Consider the following 22,901-nt stretch of genomic DNA (forward strand, 5'->3'; position numbering starts at 1 on the left):
TTTATCAAATATAATTTATTCAGAAACAAATACAATGTTTTAAGAACTTAATTCCAAAAGGGTGACAGAACCCAAAAGCTGAGCAGAAAACAGCCTTCTGTGAGCGGTACCAGTCTGCTGGCAGTACTGAGAACTGCCAGCAAGGTCTAGCACTGAGAGAAGGCTCTACCAATCATACCAAGTATAAATGACCCTATGAATTACTGATGCTGGTGGTCCCTTACTCTTCCCAGGCTGCCCATTTGCTCTACTCTGGGTTCCTGGTTGCAGCCAGGATAGCCACTCACTCATGAATCCACAACTGTCAACTAACACTCCGTTATCTCATCCAAAAGCAAATCTACACACGTGTAACACTAGCATCTGTTATCTGCAACAAAATTTAGTGCAGCAAACCATGGTCTTAGTCTCTGAAAATCTGGTGTTACTGGTTGTGAGGCCGCTTGGCTTCAGGCTCCTCCTCCTTCTCCTGCTTCAGCCATCGCTCCAGGAGTCCTGCACTTCCTCTCTTGGTGGGGAGTGGGCTCTTTTGCAGGAACTGGCTGGACCACTGGGGCACATCTGACTCTGTCTTTGGGGGCGTTTTGGGCTCTTCCTTTTTGGGGGACTTTGTGGCCAGCCATTGCATCATCTTCTGGCTACTACCACTTGCCTTGAGCTCCTAGGAGAAAGAAGAAAATGTTCAAACCACCCAGCTCAAGCTTTTGGGAACAGGCCAATGTCAAGGGAAGAAACAGGGTAAGAGGTATTAGGTACTGACCCAGGCTTGGAAAATGTTACTGAGAGCCAGATGGAGCTCACTGGTCAAGAGTGAGGAGAAGGGACGAGCAACTAAGTGTGCTCCAAGGAGTGCAAGGGTTAGGGAGGAGCTCTTAGAGCAGGTCTCAGAGATGAAATGTGTGGGACCAGTCAGTCAGAAAAGAGCTGACAGGCATTCCAAACTGGTGCATTCTCACAGGAGAGGGTAATTAAGTGTGACCAGGCTAAGTGTTGGGAAATGAAACTGGAGAGGTATGGCTTCAAAAAGTCACCATGATTAAGGATTCAGCTAAGGCTGAATACACTGACCTGTTTCCCCACTGTGCAGCCTGTCCTTGACTGGCACTGTTCCTTCCTGCTCTCCACACCTGCACTCTAACCCTGAACCAAAGGTTTTGAATTCCCATAATGCCACTTCTCCAGAATGGGAATTCTTCAGGAGTAAAGACCATGGCAGAAATGGGGCAGTGTCTAGTACACAATGAATGTATATCATTACATTTTTACATTTTAGAGACATCTAATGAATAAAAGGATCAGGACTGCAGGAGTTTGCAGAGAACTGAGACCAAAAAACAAAAAAACCCACGATGACACTTAGTATGAAAAACTTAGAAACTTTCAGAAAAATGGGGAGTTAGCTGTTTTGTAATCATTATCTGTAACACTTCTCAGGCATTCTAAGAAGTCTATTCTTGGAACACTCAGAGCCATGGCCTACTTAAGTCCCTCGGTGCCACCTGGAAACAACTGGTATTCCTAAAGCTTTGCTCTGTAACTTCTGTTCCCACTGGAGGTCTTTGGTCTGTTCACCTTCCCTTCAAAACACATCTAGATGTTTGCTAATCCTAAAAAGTTAAAGTTCATGTCAGGAATGTTCTCAAATCCTCCTGAAGGAGTAAAAGGATTGGAACTCCTTCAACTTGTAGTTGGGAAAGCAGAGGTACAGGAAAGAGACAAAAAAACCTCCACAGTTGCAGACAAAGATACAATTATGGACAAGGGCTCCTTTGTCTTACAACCGCCCTCTAGATGTGGAGTCCTCAAACATCGTTTATCAGACTCACTGAAGCAGCTCTTAATGACACAGAAGCCCAAGCCCATCCCTGAATACTGACTCAATAGGTCTAGATAGGGTCCAACATTTTACATTTCGAAAGTGCTCTCCTAAGGAGTCTGAGTCACGGCCAGTTTTGAGAATAATGCTCTCCTGATCTTGCCACACATAAGGAAATGTGAATCTTGGATGATTTAAATTAAAGCTGATTGTGAAAGGCCATATCCTAAAAGAAAAAGATATTCTGACATAAGACAGAAAGCTCAGAAAGGATCGTTAGAGGCCCCTACCTTTTTGACCAGTAAGTTGAGAGGAGCCAGACATTCAGGAGTGTTGTTTCGGGTGTTGTTCACCACACAAGAGACTGGATGGAAGGTGATGTTCTCTGTGGGGTGGATTAACTTCAGAGCTTCTTGAGTCGAGACCTCACCAAAGTCAAGCCATTTAGAGACTTCCTCTTCTCCATCTAATATGGCAGGCATCCTAACCAGCGAGGTAGAGACATTAGATGGGAGGTAGAGGGAGAATACGGACAGAAGGGACACCTGAGTCAGCACAAATCATCCTAAGGAGAAACCTGTCCTCTCTCTACACCTCATGTGCTGATTTGCTGCCATGTGCTCCCTGACCACAACTTGACAGGGCATGAAATTCGACCCTATAAGAGCCAGCTTACAGTTTTATGGCAAAGACAGTGCATAGTGTTATGACTGGATCCACTGCACTCCAATGTACATCCTCATTGGTGAACTTTCTATGATGACTCAGCCTAGAATTAAAGGGAAATTAAAAGGAAAATCTGCCTATCAGTAATAATCTCTAGATTTACAGTAAGAAAGAGCTGTTCACCTAATTGTGAACTCTAGGAAACTATGCCTTAGAAAGCAAGAATGCTGCTGCCTAAGATGACTCCTGGTACCCACGGAGATGTTAGGAAAAGATCCTGTTTGGTTTTCAGTTTATGTCCTAGGCCAATGCAAAGCATGCTACACATTCGCTGATGGGTGGTACAGTTCATTTTAGGAGATAAATGCAGAAACATCTATTTTAATAATTAAAAGTGATAACTTCAACAAATTAAATGTGTACTTTAAAAAATACTTTACAAAATTGGGGCACCTGTGTGGCTCAGTGGGTTAAGCATCTCACTCTTAATATCAACTCATATCATCTCAGGGTCATAAGATAGAGCTCCATGACAGGCTCCACTCTCACTGGGGAGTCTGCTTGAGGTTCTTTCCCTCTGCCTCTCCCAGCTGCTTTCTAGCTCTCTCTCAAATAAATAAATAAATCTTTTTTTTTTTTTAAGATTTTATTTATTTATTTGACAAAGATCACAAGTAGGCAGAGAGGCAGAGAGAGGGGGGTAAGCAGTCTCCCTGCTGAGCAGAGAGCCTGATGGGAGGCTTGATCCCAGGACCCTGAGATCATGACCTGAGCCGAAGGCAGAGGCTTAACCCACTGAGCCACCCAGGTGCCCCAATAAATAAATCTTTAAAAAAAATTTAGTCTCGGGGCACCTGGGTGGCTCAGTGGGTTAAGCCTCTGCCTTCGGCTCAGGTCATGATCTCAGGGTCCTGGGATCGAGCCCTGCGTCGGTCTCTCTGCTCAGCGGGGAGCCTGCTTCTCCCTCTCTCTCTGCCTGCCTCTCTGCCTGCTTGTGATCTCTCTCTCCGTCAAATAAATAAATAAAATCTTTAAAAAAAAAAAAACATTTAGTCTCTGAAATCCAGAAGCGTTTTCTGATGAATGGCATCTCTGCATTGTATTACAGTTCAGTTGGAAGTAACTGAACATTTTACTTTTCTTTTTTTATGAATTAGTTATTTATTTGATCGAGAGAGAGAGAGTATGAGCACATAAGCAGGGGAAGTGGCCTGCAGAGGGAGAAGTAGGCTCCCAGCTGAGCAGGGAGCCCAACACAGGACTTGATCCCAGGACCCTGAGATCATGACCTGAGCCAAAGGTAGACACTTACCTGACTAAGCCACCCAGGTGCCCCATGCTTTATTTTCTTGGCAGTGCATAAAATAATGTTTTATTAAAAAAAACAACAACCAATTGTGTCTTAGATTAGATGAAACAGGAATTTATCTTAAATTAGCAAAAAAACCCACGACTATATCACATGAAAGTATAATTTCACACAGAATGCTTAGGACAAGGCTAAAATAGATAATCCTATTTTGTGCAACACTACATTCTTTTCAGCAAAACATTAAGTATCACTTCTGAGGGCACTCAGATCTGGCAAAACCTGTTAAAGTGTTACACACATATAATCTATTATGCCAATGCTTGCTTTTTTTTTTTTTTTTTCAGGATATAGCTCAAAACATGTGAAGCAGTGCATGTAGGTGGAAAATTTTTAAGTACTGACAAGAAGCCCGAACTATTAGAGCATCTTCAAAGTAAAAAGAGAACATGTGATATCTCCTTAGCAACAGACATAAAGGAATGAACCAGTGACAACATCGTGAAAATAAAAGGAATGTCTATGGCTGCAACAACTTCAAGAAGTATCATGAAGTCAGTATCAATCATATCTAAAGGAACAGAAACAATGAAGAGATTCTTTAGCATAAAAACTGAATGACAAACATGAAAAAACTGCTTTCTCAAAAAAAGAATGCATTATTTATACATGAAGACCTGAAAGACCACAGAAGTGGCTCCTCCGAGTGCTCGTAATAGATGGCTTGGTGGTTTCAAACGGTGATGCAATTTCCAAAGCTTTCAGTGTCAGAAGACATGAGCATGGATGAAAATGCTGAAGAATTTTCAGCAGTTAGTAGAGAAGGAGGCTATATGCTGGATCAAAATGTTCAATTTTGATTAAATTTGTATCTATTATAAATGCATGCCTTGAAGCAACATGTCTTTCTTTCTTCCTTCTTCTTCTTCTTTTTTTTTAATATTTTATTTATTGGGGCACCTGGTTGGTTCAATCAGTTAAGTGCCTGCCTTCAGCTCAGGTCATGATCTCGGGATCCTGGGATGAGCCTAATGTCGGGCTCCCTGCTCAGCGGGGAGCCTGCTCTCACTCTCTCTTTCAAATAAATAAAATCTTGGGGTGCCTGGGTGGCTCAGTGGGTTTAAGCCTCTGCCTTTGGCTCAGGTCATGATTCCAGAGTCCTGGGATCCAGCCCTGTATAGGGCTCTCTGCTCAGTGGGGAGCCTGCTTCCTCCTCTCTCTCTCTCTCTCTCTGCCTGCCTCTCTGTCTACTTGTGATCTCTGTCTGTCAAATAAATAAATAAAATCTTAAAAAAAAAATAAATTAAATTAAATCTTAAAAAATATTTATTTGAGAGAGACAACAAGAGCACAGAGGGAAGTGAGACGAAGCAGACTCCCCGCTGAGCAGAGAGCCCTACATGGGGCTCAATCCCACAACCCTGAGACCACGACCGGAGCAGAAGGCAGACACCTAACCAAGTGAGCCACTAGGCACCCCAACATTTCCTTTACCCAAGATTATGATGGGAGCCAGAGGCACCCAGGTACCCACTGAAGGAAAATTTCAAAGGCAGAAAAAAATGCCCCAGGATTTAAAGCCATAAAACATCACAAATTTTGTATAATCTTCTCTCCATTTCATGATAGCTTATAAGCTACAATTTCTCTGACACTCATTTTCCACCAGCAAATTCTGGAACTTTCTAAGGTAAAGTGCCATATTTAATGTAGTATCTATGTAGACAAATGTGACACTATTTTTAATAGGTCCCTATTACTTTTTAATATGTTCCTGATATATTTTTAGGTTTTGTCTGCTTTTCCCATAAGTTACTGGGTTTTCACTGTACAGTTTGGCATAATGTAGTGACTTTTAGGAATGCATGTCATATTATAGCCAAACTGACCATAACTATATTTTGTAAAGCGACTGCTACTCTAAATTTGTGCATACTGAAACACTGGATCCAAAAGTTACTTATCTAAAAGCAGAGTACAAACCCTCCGCTGACCCCTTTTGGACCCAGGGATACAAACTGTGACTTGCCTAGGGTGAATGTCATTCAAGCTTTTGCAGGAATCTACTGTGATGATGGTGTAGGAATATACGAGGTCTCCTCCTTCTGGGGACTCCCAGCAGTCAAAGATCCCCGCCATTGTCAGCAGCCTCCAGTTGTCCCAGACTTTCTCCCAGTGCTCAGGACCGTCCACAGCGCCAACACTACCTGACTGGAAGCAAAGTACGCGGGCAGATTAGATACTCAGCATCCCCCTCATACACATAGGTTGGCTACTACTTAAGACTTAAAGCAATCATTTTGCAAGTACTTCACCCCATGTATTATTGCTATTATTATTTTAAAATTTATTTTACAGGCAGAGATCACAAGTAGTCAGAGACATAGGCAGAGATAAAGATGGGGAAGCAGGCTCCCCGCTGAGCAGAGAGCCTTGATTCCAGCACCCTGGGATCATGACCTGAGCTGAAGGCAGAGGCTTTAACCCACTGAGCCACTCACGCGCCCGTTTGATGGCAAGTACCCACTGAAGCTATGGATTTATGGCTCAACAATTTCAGAATACAAACCAACATCACCAATGGGCATTCAGGCCTTCTACAACTCAGCCCATCATTTTAGCTTTTACTAATAATTTTAATTTGAACCAAACCCAGCTATCTGTAAATGAAGCCCTTGTGCAATTTTGGGCCTTTTTATCTTGCTAGAGCAAATTCCTCTGCCCAAAATATCCTGCCATTTCTCATCATGCCAGCTCCTACTTGCCATTTAAGATTCAGTTCAAGACCTAGAATACAGAAAGCAAGTTAGAGTACCCCCTCCACTCTAACAGTAAGAAAAAAGCTAGATAATTTACAAAAATCGTAACGTTTCATTTTTATTATTTTATCTTTATTTTTTATTTTCAAGCACCACGGGAAGCCCACTGCAGGGCTTGAACTCATGAACCTGAGATCCAGACCTGAGTCGGATGCTTAACCATCTGAACCACCCAGGCACCTCCAAAATCACAGCTTTTCTTAAACTCATCAGAAAACTGAGTTCACTGGGCAAGAAACTGGCATGAACTTTATGGGAAGACAGGGGCCTCCAAGGGATCAGAGAAACTTAAGCACTGGTTTACTGGTGGCAACAGGAGGAAGACAAGGCCTTCATTCAGATAAAATTATTACCAAATTGCTAAAAGCAGTGTGTGGGCCAGCCTGAGATCCCAGAACCCCTGAGAGCTGTAGACATCCAGAGAGTTTGCATTAGCTTGCAGATTCTTCTCCATGAACTTTCCCAGCTGCTCACAAGAAAGATAGGGGCAGAGCAGAAGACTAGAGAAAGCCTTCCATGCTGGTGCATGCCTAGAGGAGGGGAGCTCTCTTATATCAGGAAAGGCACATGCCTCACCCAATCACTTCTCATCTAAGAAACAAAAGCCTTGAGGGGCCAGGATATGGGTAATAAAGCCTACTGCCCCTAAGATACAGGTAAAGAATCCACTGAGTCTGGGGAAGGGTTAAAGAAAAATCCTTCTACTCCCCTAAGAAAGGAGTAGGATCCCTAAGAAAGCCTGGGCCTGACAGCCAGGGCCACAGATCTGCCTGAGATGGAGGCTGTATGAAGACATTAAAGAACACTCTCCCACCCTTTAGATGAGTAAGCACCACCTGGACAGCAACAGCAGCCTAATTCTAGGGAAGAAGCAAGAGCATAGAGAGATCCTTTCCAAAGCACAGGCCTAAAGGGAGGTACTAGAGCTGAAGGAAGCAGGGCTAGAGAAAACCCCTCTGGAAAATCACCCTTACCCTGAACACAAGATCGCACAGAGAAATTTAAAGCCTGTAGTGAATAAAGGTAATTGTAACAACAAAACCAGTTCAACTCCTGATAAGATCCACTCAATCTCACACATTAATGGCCTATTAGAAGGGTAAGTGTATCCATTTCCAGACATAAATATTATTCATCTCAGTCTCAATGTATACCAGTCAATCAAAAATTACAAGACAAATAAAAAAGCCAGAAACCCCAATGAACTGCCAAGAGATACAGAAATCAACAGAAGCAGACTCCAGATATTTCTTTTCCCAAATACTGAAACTATCAGAAAGGGAATTTTAAAGAAGTTTAATTAATAAGCTAAAGACTCTTGTAGAAAACATAGACAACATACATTAACAGAGAATAAATCTTGGCAAAATAAGAAAGACTTGACAAAAACTAACCAAACTACAGTACAGAGAAAAATAAAATACACAGAAGAAAAAAATCAAGAACTATGAGACAGGGTCGCCTGGGTGGCTCAGTGTTTGATCCTCTGCCTTTGGCTGAGGTCATGATCTCGGGGTCCTGGGATTGAGCCCTGGAGCTGGGCTCTCTGCTCAGCAGGGAGCCTGTTTCCCCTCCGTCTCTGCTTGCGTCTCTGCCTACTTATGATCTCTCCCTCTGTCAAAGAAAGAAAGAAAGAACGAAAGAACAAACTATGGGACAATATCAAGTTGTCTAACGTGTAATTAGAATCCCAGAAGTGAAAAGCAATGGGTAAGAAGAAATACCTGAGTATATGATGGCTGAAAATTTACCAAAAATTATGAAAGACACAAAGCACAGATCCGAGGGAGCTCAGAGAACATGTCAAACACACAAACACACACATGCATAAAAAGTACACACTCGGGCGCCTGGGTGGCTCAGTGGTTAAGCCGCTGCCTTCGGCTCAGGTCATGATCTCAGGGTCCTGGGATCGAGTCCCGCATCAGGCTCTCTGCTCAGCAGGGAGCCTGCTTCCTCCTCTCTCTCTCTCTGCCTGCCTCTCTGCCTACTTGTGATTTCTCTCTGTCAAATAAATAAATAAATAAATCTTTAAAAAAAAAAAAACAAAACAAAAAAAAAAAAAGAAAAAAAAAAAAAGTACACACTCAAAAAAAACCAAAACAAACAAAAAAAACTACACACTCATACTCAGACTGCTGAAAACCAAAGAGAAAATCTTGAAGGCATTAGGCAAAGAGAAGTGGTAGAAGCACACATTACAAACAGAAGAAAAAAGACAAGAAATTACAGTAGACCTCTCAAAAGAAACTAGAAGAGCCAGAGGCAATGGAGTATTTTTTTTTTAAGTGCTGGAAAAAACACCCCAAGAACTGCCAACCCAGAATTCTATACAAAGTGAAAACATCACTCAAAAATGCAGATAGTGATGTCAGGAGCTGGGGGCAGAAAATGATTAAAAATGGGCACGAGGGAGAAAAACTATGAGAGACTCTTAACTACAGGAAACAAACTTGAGGGTTACTGGAGGGGAGGTGGGCAAGGGGTACGGGGTAATTGGGTGATGGACGTTAAGAAGGGCATGTGATGTGATAAACACTGGGTGTTATATGCAACTGATGAATTACTGAACACTCTATCTGAATGCTACATGTGAAACTGATGATGTACTATATGTTGGCTAATTGAATTAAAAAATGGGCATGGGGTTTCTCTTTGGGGTGATAATAATGTTGTGAAATTAAACAGGATGGTTACCCAACATTTTGAATGCTAAAACCACTACATACTTTAAAAGGGTAAATTTTAGGGGCACCTGGGTGGCTCAGTGGGTTAAAGCCTCTGCCTTCTGCTCAGGTCATGATCCCAGGGTCCTGGGATTGAGCCCCGCATCGGGCTCTCTGCTCAGCGGGGAGCCTGCTTCTCCCTCTCTCTCTCTCTCTCTGCCTGCCTCTCTGCCTACTTGTGATCTCTCTCTCTGTCAAATAAATAAATAAAATCTCTTAAAAAAAAAAAGGGTGAATTTTATTAAATGTAAGTTGTATCTCATGAAGAGAATCATGATGATTAAAAAAATGAAGTAAAAAAAAATGAACACTTTGAATATACTAAAAAAATCACTGACTTGCATACTCTAAAAAGGTGAATTTCATGGTGAATTATACCTCAATAAAGCAGTTATTTTTTTAAAAAGTTCTGAAAGAAACAAAATGTCCTTCTTTGGATTATCCTTTCCAAATCTATCCCCTTCCAAATACCAACTGTGAACACTGTTGACAGTACCTCTTCTGTTTTTGCTTGGGGGAAGTAGATGAAATATGGCTGCCTTTGGCTATTAACCTGACATCGCTGCCACTCATAGAATCCATCTGCTAAAACGACACAGCGTCTTCCCTTTCCGAGAGGTACCTGAGGGAAAATGTGATCAAGATAAGATTTTAGTGACACAATGTGTCATGGACTTCAGTTAAAATCTCAGGTCACCAATGTATGCAGACTTTAGAGCAGTTATTTAATTTCTCTGTACCTCCCTTTTATTATATAAAGTTACCACTCACATAGCTATTGAAAAGATTAAATAATATACTCCAGCCCCAGCTGCATTAATTATAAGTGCATGAGAACCTCCAAGTGAAGACTGTCTAGTTGAAATCAGTCAACCTACAGAATATGAGAAATAATAATAGTTTTGTTTTAAACCACTAAGTTTTGGGATGACTCATCATGCAGTAATATATATTAACAGCACTCAACATTATTAGCAACTGGGAACACACTTTCCAGGAGAACCTTATTTTTTTCCTCAGGTATAGAAGGCACTAACAGCTCTGCTGGAGAAAAGACCAGAGTATGTGCCTTTTCCCTAGACTCACTACCTACCTTGAAGGAACGTTTCTCCATTATGGTATCACTACGACAGTTGGAAGTGTTGAACTTCAGCTTAGAAGGATCACTCTCCTTGAACCAAGATGGAACCAATCCCCATCGCATGGGAGCAATGATACGTTCTGATGAGTCTGCATCCTGTGATGGGAAAAGGTTAATATCCAGTGGAGATAATGAAATTTAGAAAACCAAATGAGGCACATGCATTACATTACACTGAAATACAATATTATACAGAGATTATTAAAAGGGAAAGATTCTACTTGAGAAAAATTTTATTTAATTTATTTCTTTCAGCAGTTTTCTTAAAAATAAAGATTTTATTTATTTATTTGTCAGAGAGAGAGTGAGCACGAGCAGGAGGAGTAGCAGGTGGAGGGAGAAGCAGGTTCCCTGTTGAGCAAGGAACCCAATTCAGGACTTGATCCAGGACCCTGGGATGATGACCTGAGACGAAGGCAGACATTCAACCGACTGAGCCTCCCAGGCATCCCTTGAAAACAATTTTAACGATTTATCACGATGTGAGTAACTTGGGTTCTTTAGCATTTATCAGAATATAAGACATAATGCTTGGGTAAAGTGAGGGATACAAAGAAGTTTAGTCTCTGCAAACGTTTACTTAGTGTCTTGTATGAGAGACATGCTAGGCCTAGCAGTTCATGCGGCCCAGGTCTCAAGAAGCACATGTCACAGACAATAATACAATGAGCTACATGCTATGATCAAGGCACACACAGGGGGCTGTGGGGCACATGTGAAAGTGCTTAACCTCAAAGGGCTTGCACCATAACATATAAGGCCACAAAGACATTAAAATATTAATAATTTGAGATACAATAGGCTAATGGCCATATAAGTGGTACATATGAGGAGCAGCAAAGGAGTTCAGTTCCATCTCTCACTGTGAGAGATGGATCAGAGAAGTATCAATTTCTTAGAAGGGACAGAAAGGACAGGGGTGGGGTGGGGGTGGTTCTTAAATTAGATCCCACAAGAGGTACAGAATGCAGACAAAGAAGAGATGGGAGGGAAGACTAGATATGAAATTAAATGAACAGGGGTGCCTGACTGGCTCAGTTGGAGGAGCATGTGACTCCTGATGTTAGAGTTCTAAGTTTGAGCCCCTCACTGGGTATAGAGATTATTAAAAGCAAATACACTTAAAAAAAAGAAAGAAAGAAATTAAATGAACAAAGAGGCAATGTCAAGAATGTGTAGGAAGTCGTTTTATGCAGAGAAGTAATAGCAAGCCTGAGGATGCTATTTTTAGAAGAGCTTGCTTATAAGGTTGGCCCTCAGCATCTGGGAACTTGGATTTTTTAAAGTTTTCCCCTTTTCCCCACTGACAAGGATGGTTTGGTTTACTCTGCCTACCTAGTCTGTGCAAAAATGAGGTTTAGGTGATTATCTGCTTTCCTTCTGGGAGTGTGGAATTTTGGTGCTTGCTAGGTGGAGTACCCAATAAAAACCTCAGGCTTTTGGGGGGGCTGGCTTAATCGGTAGAACTTGTGACTCTTGATCACAGGGTCATGAGTTTGATCCCCACATCGGGTGTGGAGCCTATTTAAAAAAATAAAACGGGCACCTCAGTGGCTCAGTGTCTGCCTTCGGCTCAGGTCATGATCCCAGGATCTTAGGATGGAGCCCTGCATCAGGCTCCCTGCTCAGCTGGGAGCCTGCTTCTCCCTCTGCTTGTGCTCCCCTCTCTCAAATAAATAAAATCTTTAAAAAAATATATGGATTTAAGGATTTATTTTTTTTTTAAGGATTTATTTATTTTAGAAAGAGAGAGGAAAGTGCATATGCGACTGGTGGGGAGAGGCAGAGGGAAAGAGAGAGTCCTCAAACAGACTCTGCTGAGCATGGAGCCCAACTCAGGGCTAAACTCCAGGACTGAGATCATGATCTGAGCCAAAACCACGAGTTGGCCACTTAACAGATGGAGACACCCAGGTACCCCTAAAATAAAATCTTTAAAAGCAAAATGGAACAAAGCAAAGCAAAACAAAACAAAAAACCTTGAACTTTCAGTTTCTAGTGGGTTACCCGAGACAGAAACACTACACATTACTACATTTTTCACTGCTGGAGAAGGAACATGCCTAGTGTATCCCTCCTCACAGGAAGGAGGGAAGATAAGGAAGCTTATGCATGGATTTTTTCCAGATTCCTACTGGTGTCTTTTTCCTTTTTTTTTTTTTAAAGATTTTATTCATCTATTTGACTGGCAGAGATCACAAGCAAGCAGAGAGGCAGGCAGAGAGAGAGGTGGAAGCAGGCTCCCCACTGAGCAGAGAGCCCAATGCGTGGCTCAATCCCAGGATCCTTTAACCCACTGAGCCGCCCAGATGCCCTGGTGTCTTTTTCCCTTACTGATTCTATTATGTATCCTTGCACTGTAACAAACCTTAGCCATAATATATGCCTTATATGTTGTGTCCTTCCTAATGAACCTCCAAATGTGGGGATACCCTTGGGGGACTCTGACACATGGTTGTTAAAAAAATTTTTTTTTAATTTTTTATTTTTTTTTAAAAGATTTTATTTATTTATTTGACAGAGAAAAATCACAAGTAGATGGAGAGGCAGGCAGAGAGAGAGGGAAGCAGGCTTCCTGCTTAGCAGAGAGCCCGATGCGGGACTCGATCCCAGGACCCTGAGATCATGACCTGAGCCGAAGGCAGCGGCTTAACCCACTGAGCCACCCAGGCGCCCTGGTTGTTAAAAATTTTTGATGGGTAACTGGCTCCTTGAGAACTTGATGAAAACTACAGATTAAAATGCCTACCTGTGCATGCACACACACACACACGCACGCACGCAGGCACATACACAATTACATATGTTGTAGTACACTACGGGTTGGAAGACACCATGAGCAGACAGTGCATTCTAGGTGCTACCATAGTGGTTTGGGGGTAAGGATATGGTGGGTCTCATGATGGTAGTAGTAAGAATAAAAGACACCAAAAAACAGACTAAAAATAAAACTGTGCTGGTTAATGGAAAAAGAGAATAGGACAGATTAAATTTTTAAGCCTAGAAGAATGAGCATAAGAGAAAATTCTGAAAAAGGACTTGATTTGGGAAAAAGATCATGTGTTGAATTTCAGATAATAGTGGGGAAGTCTATTGCAGTTCTTTGTTTTGTTTTCTAGTTTGTAGCTGTAGGAGTTTAAAGAAATGGTTGCAAAATCTTTGATACTCTTCTCATTGAGAGGTGAAGTGTATGTTTCCTTCCCTTAAATCTGGATGGGCCTGTGATTCACTTGTAACCAACATAATGTGGCGCAAGTGACTCTATATGATTTCTAAGACAAGGTCATAAAATGTATGTCAGCTTCTTCTTGCTTGCAAAGACACTGCTTCTGAAGCACTGAGCTGCTAAGTAAGAAATCCAGCCACCCTAAGACTGTCACGCTGCGAAGAAGCCCAGGCTACATGGAGAGGCCACATGTAAGTGTTCTGGTCAACAGCCGAAGTTGAGAACCAAAGCCAATTGCCAGATAAGTGAGTGAAAATATCTCTAGATCAGAGGTTGGCAAATTCTCCTTCCTTCCTCTCTCCCTTCCTTTCTTTTAAAGATTTTATTTGTTCATTTGAGAGGGAGAGACAGAGAGACTATGAGCAGGGGGGGTAGCAGAGGCAGAGGCAGAAGCAGATTGCCCACTAAGCAGGCAGCCAGACATGGGGCTCGATCCCAGGACCCTGAGATCATGACCTGAGCCCAAGAGAGACGCTTAACTGACTGAGCCACACAGGTGCCCCAGCAAATTTTTCTGAAATGGCCAGATATTAAGTATTGTAGATTTTGCAGGTCATATAGTCTCTATTACAATTATAATATAACTACTGTTACAGGGACAAAGCAGCCATAGATAACAGAGAAATGAATGGATGTTTTTGCGTTCTGTAACATTTATGAAATGGTCAGAGGGCCCTAGTTTTCTGATTCCTGCTCTAGATGATCCTAGCCCCAAATATCAGGTCTTCTCAGGTGAAGCTCAGACTTCAGGGAAGAGACAAACCATACCTGTAACACCCTGTCTTCATCCCTCATTGGTGAATGGAACAAAAAGGCTGTTTAAAGTCACTAGAATAAAATCCAAGCTATTTATTATGTCCAACAAGCACTGAGAGACATGGAATTAAAGCTTAAGAGAGAGGAAGCATGGTACAAAGAATGGGTCCACAAACTTTTTCTGTGAAAGGCAGAGAGTAAGTATTTTTGGCTTTGTGAATTCATATAGTCTTTGTTGCAATGACTCAAGCAACTCAACTCTACTGCCTTTAGTTATTATGAAAGCAGACAAAGAATGAAGGAGCATGGCTGTATTCTAATAAAACTTTACAAAAAGTGGCAGGGGGCTAGATTTGATCTGAGGACCAGTTTGCCAGCCCCTGGTATAGAGGAAAGAATAAAGCCTTTGCAAGAAGACCCTGATTCAAAAATCCTGTCTCTGCTACTTATGAGGTTGGACTAGTCTCAACTTCCTGGACCCTCAAGTTTCTAGATCTATAAAAATAGAGTGAACCAATACCTACCTTGCAGGATCATTTAAATACATGAAATAAGCACACAAATTATAGTTTATCATCTTTCTAAGGTTAGAATTAAAAACAAATAGTAAAATTTTCTATGTGAAGGTAATTGTTAAAGCCGTGAGGATAAAGTTTCTTAGAAAGTAAATTGGGGCTCCTGAGTAGATCGGTTAAGTGTCCCAATTCTTGATTTTGGTTCAGTTCATGATCTCAGGGTCTTGAGACTGAGCCCTGCATAAGGCTCTGTGCTCAGCAGGGAGTCTGCTTGAGATTCTCTCTCTCAAATAAATAAATAAACTTAAAAAAAAAACCCCATGATTTAATTAATTTATTTGTCAAAAAGGGAGAGAGAGCATAAGCAGGGGGATAGGCAGGCAGGAGGCAGGCTCCCTGATGAGGAAGGAGCCTGATTGATGCAGGATTGGATCCCAGGACCCTGGGGTCACGACCTGAACCAAAGCCAGATGCTTAACTGACTGAGCCACCTAGACATCCCCCCAAAAAATAAATCTTAAAAAAAAAAAAAAGGTAAATCAAGCACAGGATTTAACCGGGGGGGAGGGGGGGGTACAAAAAGAAAACACAGTAATGAAGGAAAACAGAATCTAAGATAAAAGTACCTAGAGAAATGAAAGCAGAATGAGAAAGAATGAGTAGAAAGAGAAAAGTCAAGAGGATGCAATTCCAAGAAAAGAATCATCAGCGGTGGTTCTGTCTCCAAAGGGCTTCCCTTTTGTATAAAGCTAATTGGTTACCCCCACTGTGTTCCTTGTAAAAATCCTGTCCTGTTTCTTCTCAAACTTGCCTGTATCAGATAATCCCCTTCTCTCTCTCTCTCTCTCTCTCACACACACACACACACACACACACACACACACACACACTCCATTCTCATTCAGGCAGTTAGGTTCTACAAAAGTCACTGCAAACACTGAATTTGTGAATACTGGAATACTGAACTGCTGCCCTTTTTTTTTTTTTGAACTGCTACTCTTAAGGGAAATACAGGGTTAGGTTCCCACCTGCCTACGGAGACATTTTTATCAACTAAGCAGTATACAACCTTGTTCTGTATCTCTGTTTGAATTCATGACCAACAGCACTGTAACTCATGCCTGAATGATGTTTATCTAATACGTTTTTCCCTATAAGTCATATTACAACCTTCTTGCACTTAAGAATACAAGCCAGCACTTTAGCATAAAGTTATGGTTGGGGGCAATTTTATTTCTTACTATTTTAAAGATATGTACATATGTATATAGCATGTATGTAGTTTTGACGGAGAGAGATACAGTGAAAGAGGGAACACAAGCAGGCAGAGTGGGAGAGGGAGAGCTTCCCGAGGAGCAAGGAGCCCGACATGGGGCTTGATCCCAGGACCTTGGGATCATAACCTGAGCTAAAGGCAAATGCTTAATTACTGAACCACCTAGCGCCACACTTGGGGACAATTTTATTTATTTATTTTTAATTTATTTTTTTAAAAGATTTTATTTATTTATTTGTCAGAGAGAGAGCGAGCGAGAGCGAGCACAGGCAGACAGAGTGGAAGGCAGAAGTAGGCTCCCTGCGGAGCAAGGAGCCTGATGTGGGACTCTATCCCAGGACGCTGGGATCATGACCTGAGCTGAAGGCAGCTGCTTAATCAACTGAGCCACCCAGGCGTCCTGGGGACAATTTTAAACAGTGAAATCACCAACAAAATACACAGGAATGCAAAAAAACATAGTACTAAATCAACTCCAAGAAGGGTACTTGTTTACAACGTAAGAGCTAAAACAAGAAGGTAGAGCTTTGCTGGGAATGTGTACATTGGGTCACTCAAAATTTCCTCTACTCCATGCGTCCATGAATGGCTTCAAAAACAACATGAGTATTATTTTGGGGAATATAAATAATTTTAGGAAGCAGGCAAATCTGCAAACTTGAAATCTATGAATAATGAGGATCAACTGTGTATGTATGTGTATGTGTATGTATATATGTGTGTATTCTTCCCCCTTAAAGACAGAGGAAGCCTGGGTATACTATATGCCAAGAGACAGGAAAAACAAAAGCAATTAATGAGTATGCAGTGTAAGGAAAAGACTACCCTAGAAGAAATGGTAGCATAACTGAACTTTTTCTTTTTTTCTAAAGATTTTATTTGATAGAGACACAGAGAGAGAGGGAACACAAGCAGGGGGAGTGGGAGAGGGAGAACCAGACTTCTTTCTGAGCAGGGAGCCAAATATGGGGCTTGATCCCAGGACCCCAGGACTACGACCTGAGCAGGAGGCAGAGGCTTAACGACTGAGCCACCCAGGTGGCCACAAAACTGAGCTTAACAGGAACTTGCTCTCTGGTGAGTTACAGATAAAGACTATATCAGGAGTTGTTGTCACACAAAGAAAACTTTATTTGCAGCAAATAAGAAGGGGGTAAATGGAGATGGGGGTGGTGGTGAGCTTGTTTCTTTTATTTAGAATTAGGATGAATATTTAGAAAGGGGAGCTTTATCATCTCACGTAAAGGGAGACATAAGGGTGTGTAAAAGTGACTTTAAGGTTACACAGATTTGCCTCTAACACTTCTTATGTTATGTTAATGAAGCCTGTGGTCCAACTAGGGCGGAGACTTTAACATAAGGAAGCAGAGGTAACTGTAGGATAAGGGTAAAGGGTCTGTGGGCAGGCTCTGAAAGGTACAAACTGGATGGGGCTTGGGGTCATTATCTCAGGTAAGGACCTTGTTTATTTCTGAAACAGCACTGGCGAGTTTTACCAATGATCGGCTCTGATAAAGCTAGAGGCTATTTCCTGACCTGGTAGACACTGTTTAACATTCCCTTTGTTCCTTTAAAATCCTTAGCTATGAAGTTTTGTTTGTTTGTTTGTTTGTTTGTTTTGGTGGTAATTCTGACACCTCCTGGGAAGTTTTGCAAGAAGTGAGCTTTGGCAGGTTGCCTTGGTGGTTAAGAGTCCGAATCTTGGCTGGGTTCATGGTCTCAGGGTCATGAGGTCAGACTGCACTCAGCCAGAAGCCCCTCTCTCTGCACTCCCTCCCTCAAATAGATAAAGTCTTTATTTTTATTTATTTTATTTTATTTATATTTTTCTAAAAAAATTTTTATTTATTTATTTGACAGAGATCACAAATAGGCAGAAAGGCAGGCAGAGAGAGAGAGAGAGAGAGAAAGGGAAGCAGGCTCCCTGTTGAGCAGAGAGCCCGATGCGGGGCTTGATCCCAGGACCCTGAGATCATTACCTGAGCCAAAGGCAGAGGCTTTTAACCCACTGAGCCTCCTAAGCGCCCCTATTTTTATTTTTTAAAGATTCCACTTATCTATTTGAAAGAGAGAGATAAGGAGAAGGCACAGGCCAGGTAGGAGCAGGAGTGGGGGGAGGGGTAGACGGCGAGGGAGAAGCAGACTTTCCAGAGCGGGGAGCCTGACTTGGGGCTGGATCCCAGGACACCGAGATCCTGACCCCAGCTGAAGGCAGATGCACAAACAACTAAACTACCCAGGTGCCCCAATAAATAAAATTTCTAAAAAAACAACAAAACGTGTGCTCAGGTAAGTAAAGCCAATAGTACACAGATTGCAGAAAATAGCTGGGGGCCTAAAATGACTAGTCTCTTATGTCATGATAGCTATGTCTCATTTAATTTTTCTGGGGACTCAACTATTCTTTTTTATAGCAGGGTAGAAAATGTAAATCCAAGTGTTAATCTCATCTGAGATAGGAGGAAGATAAAGAAGGTTCAGGGCTTTTGGGGCAACTGGATGGCTCAGGCAGTTAAGAGTCTAACTCTTGATTTTGGTTCAGGTTGAAAATTCTGGGTTGTGAGGTCAAATGCTTTGGGTTCTGTGATCAGCGGGGAGTCCGCTTGAGATTCTCTCCCTCTGCCCCTCCCCATACTAGTGCATAGGTGTGTGTGCTCTGTCTCTGAAATAAATCATAAAAAAAAAAAAAAGAAAAAAGGAAAGAAACAGCTTTTGTGAATCCTCTGTTCAAGAATCAAGCAGAAGAGCCCCCTATCCAAAGCATAAATGAGATAACATTATACAATGGTCATCTAAATGATCTTTGATCAGGAATTTGCAAGACAATCACACCCTAAATTTGATATTCTCAATGTGCAACTTTGACAAACTTTCCCCACCACCAAGATCTAGCAGGCAGAAAATGGGGTATGCTACTGGCATCTGGTGGGTAGAGGCCAGTAATGCTGCTAAATATTCTGCAATGTACAGGACAACATCCCACCCAAAATGTAAATAGTGCCAAGGTTGAGAAATCCTACCTTCCAAATCCCCCTGATCATCATCTTTAATGTTAGTTAGTATGTTCACTGGACAATTCTAAGCCAAACCAAAACATGAGGCTGCCCCCTTCTGGGAACAATAAATAGAAAGTGGCTGAGAGGCCAAAATACTGAAAATATTGCTCAGTATTAGTCATCTTTTCTTTCTTCCCTTTTGGACTTGTGACCAGAACAGCTGGTAGAGCTGGGGTAGATAAATGAAAGAGGAAGTAATTTGCAAATCAGAGGTTTCAAATGCAAATGTGCCACACATGCCGGCCATTGATGGTACGGATTAAGGAACAGCTATAATGATTCTAATTTTGTTTTATAATTTACAGGTAAGAGACACATGGAACCTCATATATTTATTAAAATTGGGAAACCCCAGCAATTTTTAAAAAAAGATTTTTATTTATTTATTTGACAGACAGAAATCACAAGTAGGCACAGAGGCAGGCAGAGAGAGAGAGAGAGAGAGAGAGAAGGAAGCAGGCTCCTCGTTGAGCAGAGAGCCCATTAGGGGCTCAATCCCAGGACCTTGGGATCATGACCTGAGCGGAAGGCAGAGGCTTAAACCCACTGAGCCACCCAGGCGCCCTGGAAACCTCAGCAATCTTAACAAAATTTGTTAGATGTGTGGAGTCAAAACACTACACTAGTAAATTCATACCACTGATGGAAAGAGGGGTGGGGCTATGTTTGCTAGGGGCTCCACCTTCTCCATTCCTAGTTCTAGGAAGCACCCACTTCCTGGGTGCTTTGGACCACAGTCCCAGCTCTGTCCCTTCACTTACTGGGTAACCCCAAGACAAGTTATAATATTTCTACACTTCTGTCTTTACATCTGTTAAATTTTTCTTCCAGCTAACATTCATTCTATAAATCTAAAGACGTGGTACTGAGAGAACCAAGGCTAAAAAAGGCACATACATTTAATCCGTCTCTCTTTTCACTTCAAATAAGGCCTTCCTGATTTGTTTCAGGAAACATGTTTTATTCTTTCCTTTTCCAGTTAAGGTTTCCCCATGATATTTATTTTTATTTTCCTCTCAGTAAAAAAAAAAGTTTATTAGTTTCTTTCTTTTTTTTTTAAAGACTGTATTTATTTGACAGAGAGAGAAAGACATCACAAGTAGGCAGAGAGGCAGGTAGAGAGAGGGGGAAGCAGGCTCCCCGCTGAGCAGAGAGCCCAATGGCTCCATCCCAGGACCCTGGGACCATGACCTGAGCTGAAGGCAGTGGCTTAACCCCTCGAGCCACCTAGGTGCCCCAAGTTTATTAGTTTCAAAAGGGAAGGATGCACCCAGTAAAAATAGCTCAAGAATAAACTATTTCATGTACAGGGGTTCATTCAACCGGAAAGATCAACGTTTGGTATGCTTACTTCAAATATAGAAATGAACCGTGACTATAATATTATCACAAGAATTCTGACAAGTAGCAGGGGTACAGCCAACTTTATAAAGTGATTTAAGTATTATGGATCAAATAGAATAAAAATCCAGGATGGAAATAATCATGATTTTTAATAACTTTTCACGGACATTTAAAGTGCTTTAAGATACGGAGGAGCCCCTCCAGGGCACAGTCTGCTGAGCGCCTCACTCTTTGTTTCAGCTGGGTCCTGATCTCAGGGTCCTGGAATCAAGCCCCTTCTGGCTCCCTGCTCAACGTGGAGTCTGCTTGGGATTCTCTCTCTCCCTCTGCCTCTGCCCCTCCCACTTGTGCTGTCTCTCTAAAATAAATAAGTAAATAAAATCTCAAGATAAGGGACGCCTGGGTGGCTCAGTTGGTTAAGCAGCTGCCTTCGGCTCAGGTCATGATCCCAGCGTCCTGCTTCTCCCTCTGACTCTGCCTGCCTGTGCTCGCTCTCTCCCCTTCTCTCTGATAAATAAATAAAAAATCTTAAAAAAAAAAAAATCTCAAGATAAAAAAATAAAATGCTTAAGACATGGAGAAACCATTCATTTCTGGAATTAAGCATTTTATTTACTGCATGCTAGCACTGGTGCCCACGGGCATGCACACACGCCCAAACACACGTTCAGGAGATAAAGAACCAAAACATGATCATGAATTACTGGTCACTCCAACACTACAGAAGAAATACTGTAGAAACTGTGAGTGCAATTTAACTTCAGACAACCAAACCAACCTCATCAGTTCCTAGCTTTAGTAAAAGACACACATCAACAGAAGCATAAAAAAATGGGAACTTCCATGTTCATGGAACACCAAAAGGGGTTTCAGATTGAGCTAGTCTTAATCCTGCCCTAGGCCTAGAGATTCTGGTTCATCTGGCCGGGTAAGGGGCATGGAAATCTTTTTTTTTAAGATACACTAATGACCCTGATCATCAGTGAGGTCTGAAACATGCGATCCTAAAAAGCGTATTTAAATAGGGGGTTCAAATAAATTTGGCGCGCATTCCGACGAGCCCAAAGAACAGGGCCTCATCTTCTAAAATGAGAAAATGCTGATCAAACTTCTCTTTGCAGTGAGGTCGGAAGAGGTTCTCAACTGTGGGGTCAGAACCCGTGCGCAGAGGCTGAGCGCGCGCCAAACCCAACCCAAGCGGATGAGCATCCCCCGTGAGTCCAGAAGCCGGCCCCGCACAGACACCAGCGCTTACCTTCTCAAAGTGCAGCCGCGACAGAAGCACTGGGCTGCTGGACTGCGGGCTCTTGTTGTACGAGGGGCAGTACTTGTCGGGGTCCTTCCACTCGGGGAGCCGCTGCCGGCCCTGCCGGTCCCGATAGGCGCACGCTCTGGCCAGCACATCTTTAGGCAGGTGACAGGAGGTGCGCCCGCACATGCTCGCGCGCGGCCCGGCACGGCCTAAAGACGACAGCACGGCGGGGCGGTCGCGCTAGCTCACCGTCTCCAGACCGCAGAGTCGCCGCGGCTGACCGTGCCAGCCTGGCCGAGACCCGACGCGCTTGAGGAAGGCGGCCCCCGCGAGGGGCCATTCTTCAGCTGAGGCCCGAGGCGGACCGAGGCACGGGGGCGGTCTCCGGTCACTGCCGGACCCTTTCCGGCCTCAGCGTCCTGGCCCCGCTCCTCCTGCTCACCTCCCCTGCTCTTCTCGCCTTCGGCACAGCCCAGAGGCGGGGCTCCCGCCCTCCAACTCCAGGACTGCAGCCCGCGCCGCCAGGACGTCGGCTCTCCCGGCGGGAACTCGGTCTGCTACTCAAGGCCAGGGCCTCCGCGCCGCCGCCCCTCCTGACGTCCAGCTCGGCCCGGCCGCCCGCCAAGCCTCACCTCACCACACGTCCGCCTCCGCCCAGCCGCCAGCCCCGCCTCGCCTCACGTTCACCTCGCGTCCACCTCGGCCCGGCTGCGCGCCCAGCCTCACCTCACCTCGCCTCACGTCTCCTAGGCTCGCCCCAGTCCACCTCGGCCTGGCCGCCGCCCGTCCCGCCTCACTTCACGTCCACCTCGGTTCGGTCGCCCGCGACGCTCTCCTCCCGCAGGCTCTCAGAACCAGGCGGCCCGCGCTTCGCCGTCAGGCCCCGCCTCCAGCGCCGTCGGCCCCGCCCCCACGCGTTGGGAGGTTCCCGGGGCGTCCGGCGCGCCCGGGAATTTGGATCTTCTGAAAGGACCCCAAGAGAAGGCTACGACTGGCTGT

At 43.3% G+C, this 22,901-nt stretch overlaps 1 protein-coding gene and 1 long non-coding RNA gene across 5 annotated transcripts in view; one reads left to right on the forward strand and one right to left on the reverse strand.

The window, feature by feature from the left end:
* HMCES (5-hydroxymethylcytosine binding, ES cell specific) lies at nucleotides 1-22,811 on the reverse strand. Of its 4 annotated transcripts, none has more exons than XM_082747591.1 (7): nucleotides 22,634-22,811; nucleotides 21,906-22,111; nucleotides 10,430-10,573; nucleotides 9,833-9,958; nucleotides 5,821-6,002; nucleotides 2,107-2,299; nucleotides 1-661 (listed from the first exon to the last, which is right to left on the reverse strand). In XM_082747591.1, exons 2-7 carry the CDS (start codon nucleotides 22,086-22,088, stop codon nucleotides 425-427), a joined length of 1,065 nt encoding a protein of 354 aa, XP_082603717.1. In that variant the 5' UTR covers nucleotides 22,089-22,111; nucleotides 22,634-22,811; the 3' UTR covers nucleotides 1-424. The 4 variants fall into 4 exon arrangements, with proteins under 4 accessions (XP_082603717.1, XP_082603718.1, XP_082603719.1 ...); XM_082747592.1 differs by having other exon boundaries at nucleotides 22,629-22,782; XM_082747593.1 differs by lacking the exons at nucleotides 9,833-9,958; nucleotides 10,430-10,573 and having other exon boundaries at nucleotides 22,634-22,781.
* The window catches only part of LOC309872844, an 802,828-nt gene that overhangs the window by 275,868 nt on the left and 504,059 nt on the right, over nucleotides 1-22,901 (forward strand). The gene's annotated exons all lie outside the window — the stretch shown is intronic.

Source organism: Mustela nivalis (genome assembly GCF_964662115.1).
Source record: "Mustela nivalis genome assembly, chromosome: 1".
Taxonomy (NCBI): Eukaryota; Metazoa; Chordata; class Mammalia; order Carnivora; family Mustelidae; genus Mustela; species Mustela nivalis.

Bases quoted from the DNA above. Each gene is read 5' to 3' on its own strand.
- HMCES (XM_082747591.1), bottom strand. From the start codon at position 22,088: ATGTGCGGGCGCACCTCCTGTCACCTGCCTAAAGATGTGCTGGCCAGA. The intron at 9,959-10,429 runs GTAGGTAGTGAG...ATTTTCCCTCAG, and splicing joins TGGAGAAACGTTCCTTCAAG to GTACCTCTCGGAAAGGGAAG. The intron at 2,300-5,820 runs GCAAGTCACAGT...CTCGCTGGTTAG, and splicing joins TTGAATGACATTCACCCTAG to GATGCCTGCCATATTAGATG.